This window comes from Vigna radiata, unplaced genomic scaffold (genome assembly GCF_000741045.1).
Source record: "Vigna radiata var. radiata cultivar VC1973A unplaced genomic scaffold, Vradiata_ver6 scaffold_212, whole genome shotgun sequence".
Lineage (NCBI taxonomy): Eukaryota > Viridiplantae > Streptophyta > Magnoliopsida > Fabales > Fabaceae > Vigna > Vigna radiata.
This window is the reverse complement of record NW_014543432.1, coordinates 165,633-170,169: the sequence shown is the minus strand read 5'-3', so window position 1 is coordinate 170,169 and position 4,537 is coordinate 165,633. Positions and strand designations below refer to the sequence as shown.

Genomic DNA, 4,537 nt, shown 5'->3' with positions numbered 1-4,537 from the left:
GGTAAGGGTCGTGGTGTGAGGATTCAACGTGTGAGTAGAAAAGAAGTTGATCAAGCTCATTTGTACATCTTAAACAACACTAATGATGTTATTCCTTACATTTCTGAACACGTTAATGAAATAAAAGCAATACACCCAAGAATGAGTGAAAAATGACAGCTTAATGAACATGTCAAAACCTTTTTACCATGGTTTAAGAAAAAGATTTATGCGACTCCAAATGTTTCTGAAACTCTATTGAGGCTATCTCAGGGGCCGAACATAGAAGTCATTAAATATGGTGGGTACTATATTAACAATATCTCTTTTCAGACAAAGGAAGAAGATGATAAAAGTAGAGTTCAAAATAGTGGGGTTACACTAAAAGCTGAGTAAGTGCACTTCCGTAGTTCTAAAGACAAAAATCCCATCACTGCATCAATTAGTTATTTTGGAGTAATACAAGAAATATGGGAGGTGGATTATGTCAGGTTTAGAGTCCCTGTTTTCAAGTGTAAATGGGTTGATATAAATTCTGGAATCATAACAGATGACTCTGGTTTCACATTGGTAGATCTGACAAAGATGAGTTTCACTGATGAACCATTTATTATGGCAAGTCAAGCAAGGCAAATATTCTACGTCAGATATCCAGCGAATGAAAAATGGTCAGTGGTTTTGAAAGGGAAAAACATGCACGGTTTTGATGATGAAGAATGTCTTGATATTCTTGAGACAACATGTAGCACATTAAGACCCAATGAAGACTCTATTGATGACGTTGCCGATGACATACATGCAATTCGTAGTGATCATGATGAAGGTTTCTGGGAGAAAACAATATCTTAATAAGTAACGTGTTTATTTTTGTTTAAATTTGATATGAATTTTTATTTTGATGAATATTTCAATTTCAATTCATATTAACCTTGTATATATTTTTCAGGTATGTCGACCTCAGACTCAACATCAGCTCACAGCAGACATACACGAGGAGCGACACATTTGCCAGAAGCGGCATCCAGACAGGTTCCTGGGCAAAGGATACATGTTGATTTTCACCCAAAAACCGGTGTGGCATCAGGGCCAAATGCTGATAGATTTAAAAGTCATTTGGGTAAGATAGCTAAAACCTATGTTTCTATCCTTCATCCAACTTGGGATCACGTCCCAGAGGTGGAGAAGAACCTCTTATGGCAAAATGTTCTGGTATATATACTTACTTCAAAGAAATTTGATGTATTCATTTCTTTGATCTTATTATGTTATTAACATTTTTCTTGTTTTAAACAGCTAAAATATGATATTCCAGACACAGTTCAGATGAGGAGGAAATTCTTAACACAGATATGTAAGATGTGGAGAGATTTCAAGACAAGCCTAACACGTTTGTATGTATTTGGAGACAGACAACATGAGAATCCATCTAAGGAATATTCATTCACAAAAGAAGAATGGATTCAGTTTTGTAAAACTAGAGAGACTGAGGAATGGACGGTATTTCTTTTAACCAACAACGTCTTCAATCTTCGTTTTTATTACTATATAGTTATGCATAAAAATTGTTTTACAGGGTATAAGGTTAGCCGCCCAAGAAAGGCAAAGGCTAAATGATGCACCACACGTGTTATCACGAGGTGGTTATGCGAAACTGGAGGAGAAACTTAAGAAGAGTCGAGCGGATGATTTGGGGCTTGAGTCCCCGGACCTAGCACCTCCACCTACAAGGTACGAGATGTGGAAGGCTGCTCGTACCAAATCTGATGGGAACATGACATCTGCCTCAGCCGTAGTGATCTCACAGAGAATTGTAAGTTCAAATTTTAAACATTACTTTATTGTATTTTATTCTTATCTTGCAATTTAAGTAACGTAACATTTTTAATGTGCAGGATGAGTTGGTTGAGCAGCAGACGCAGGGAACATTTACTCCCCAAGGTAGGGAGGACATATTAACAACGACCATTGGAAAACCAGAGCACCCAAGACGTGTACGTGCAGTTCCTGGGTCCATTGGTCTTCGTCAGTACTTTGGCCCTGTACAAAAAACAACTCAAACACCACAAGCAACGAATCAGGAGGCATTGAGGTAGATGGATCGTCAGTGGGAAGAAAGATTTCATCAAATGGAGCAGCGATTCAATGAGCAGATACAAGAACAAAAACAAATACAAAAAGCGCTTGAGGAGAAGCTGCAATCCATGACGCAGGGCACCCTGGGTGTGCCAACTAAAACTCCCACACCCCCTCCTGCCAGCACCAAAGGATCGTGCTCTACTGCTGAACCTACTGACTACAGTGGTCAGTATGACATGTTGGTTGAAGGGGATCCCGCACACATTGTGGCTGTTGGACGAGTAGTTGAGGGAGGAGTCACTATTCATGGTGTTCCCATAGCACCCCAGCACGTGCATGTCATGATTGACGAGGTTCGGGATCCCGAGGCTCAGGTGCCTGTACCCACTCCAGAAGTTCAATTTGTGGGAGAGGCCGTAGGAACTTTTTTAGCTTGGCCTAGAGCATTGACTGTCACACACATTGGGACACAACAGGTATAATATTTGTATCATTGGCTATTTTATATTATAATTTCAATATAATTGTTAATAACTTTGAAAATGTTATCTTTAGTTCACACGTCCTCAAAAGTAGCCGATGAATGAGGTACCAATACCTGAATATGATGATGTTGATGATGCTGATGATGGTGATGACATGGCTGAAGTGGAGGATGATCTCATATCAAAACTAATGGCAAGATGTCCCAAGTTTACCAAAGGATCAGTAGAAATATACTGGGATTTAAGAGTATTTGGTCTCCCCCCCCACTTGCCAGTATATATCACATTCAATGATGTATCGGAGATCATTTCGGGAGACAAGTGGTTGAATATTTCCGTTATTCAACTCTGGTGCATGTAAGACAGTTAATTTTTTGTACCATATTATTTTAATTAAGATACCTACTTTGTAATAAGTTAACTTTGTTGTTATAGGTACATGGACTCAATCATTGTAGACCAAGGTCGGTCTTCGGTTTTCGGATTTGTTGAACCTCATACCATCCAACGTTGTGGTAACACAGATGAAGTGAAACAAAATTATTTGCAAACATGGATGGCTGAGTCAAACAGAGACATATACCTTGTGCCATACATTGACGGGTATGCCTTGTTTTATGTAAAAGGTAATTAAAGTTTACTAACTATTTATGATGTTCCAAACAGGGCTCACTGGCATCTGGTAGTCCTCATTTCCAAAAAAAATACAGTTGTCTTCTTATGTTCGCTGCATAAGAAGATTAAAGATGACTTGAAAGTCTTGCTTCAAGGGTAAGTGTTTCGCTAAAAATGACTTTTAATTTCATGTCGGCCTTAATTTTTAATGATTTCATACTTAAATTAATATTACTTTCTGTTTTAATGTAAATAGAGTAATGGGTACATCTCGAGGTCAGCTAAATAAAGTGTTGTATCCCAAGGTTTGGTGCATTTATAGTTTTAATTCATTTACTTTGTTTTTCAATGATCTTAATTCTTGAATATATTTACTTTATCATTTTAGTGTAACAAACAACTTGATTCATGGGAATGTGGGTACTATGTGATGTCTTGGATTAAGACCATCATTCGAGCTGCCATTACAGATAAGTGGAATGAGGTAATAATCAGGCTTACTTTAAGTTTATAATTTTTTTTTATTGATCTTGGAATGAATTATATTTATTTATAGCTGAAACAAACTGTAATTTATTATAAAGAATTGTTCTGGGAAATTTTTCTGATTTTCAGGTGTGGTTATATTCGAAAAATAAAATTTTATTAAAAAAAAATTGCCCGGTAGACGTCGGTTAAGGCAAAATCTGACATCCACATACATCAGTCAATGCACAAAGTGACGTCCAATAAGTAACAGAGCAGAAAACGATCCAGCGTGTTCATACGTCTATTTTGTTGACCACTGACGTCTATAGTAACGTCTATTGTTACTTCGTCTGACGTCTAGTTGGACGTCGGTTGGGTTCAAAACCAACGTTGTAAAATGATTTTGATTACTTCTGCATATTTCTGAAGAAAAGCTCACAAGCACTTTTATGAACTTATATTTGTTGTGACAAAGGTCTAGTTCAGTCAAATACACTAGGAATGGATTCGACTATGCTAAAATCTTTGTATAGATTTTGTGAACACATGCTTGATGATATTTTGAGTTGAAAAGAATTTCAAAGTATTTTTTCATGTGTCAGTCGATAGTGTGGAACAACTATTCGACTGTATTCCTGTTATATTTGGAATTTTGTTATGCCTACTTGCTCCAACGGCTATATTTTCAAAAGTTATTTAAGATTGACTGACTAGGTCAACTGTCTTAAATGTGTATTGATTTGGTTGACTGAGGAGCCTTTGTGTTGACTATCTGTTATAACTGTTTTAATACAATCGACTGTATTAGTAGGTAATTCGACTGAGAATGACAGGAAAACTATAAATAGAACAGAACACGAATTGTTCTATGACTTTGGTGATCTAACATTTTCATTGTCCTGTTTCAGAGAAAG

At 36.9% G+C, this 4,537-nt stretch overlaps 1 protein-coding gene across 1 annotated transcript; it reads left to right on the top strand.

Moving 5' to 3' along the window:
• The first annotated feature begins 1,776 nt into the window (after positions 1-1,776).
• Positions 1,777-2,537, top strand: LOC111241131. The gene is made up of 2 exons (XM_022777956.1): positions 1,777-1,789; positions 1,872-2,537. Exon 2 carries the CDS (start codon positions 2,073-2,075, stop codon positions 2,535-2,537), a length of 465 nt encoding a protein of 154 aa, XP_022633677.1. The 5' UTR covers positions 1,777-1,789; positions 1,872-2,072.
• Positions 2,538-4,537: the final 2,000 nt, after the last annotated feature.

Bases quoted from the DNA above. Each gene is read 5' to 3' on its own strand.
- LOC111241131 (XM_022777956.1), top strand. From the start codon at position 2,073: ATGGATCGTCAGTGGGAAGAAAGATTTCATCAAATGGAGCAGCGATTC.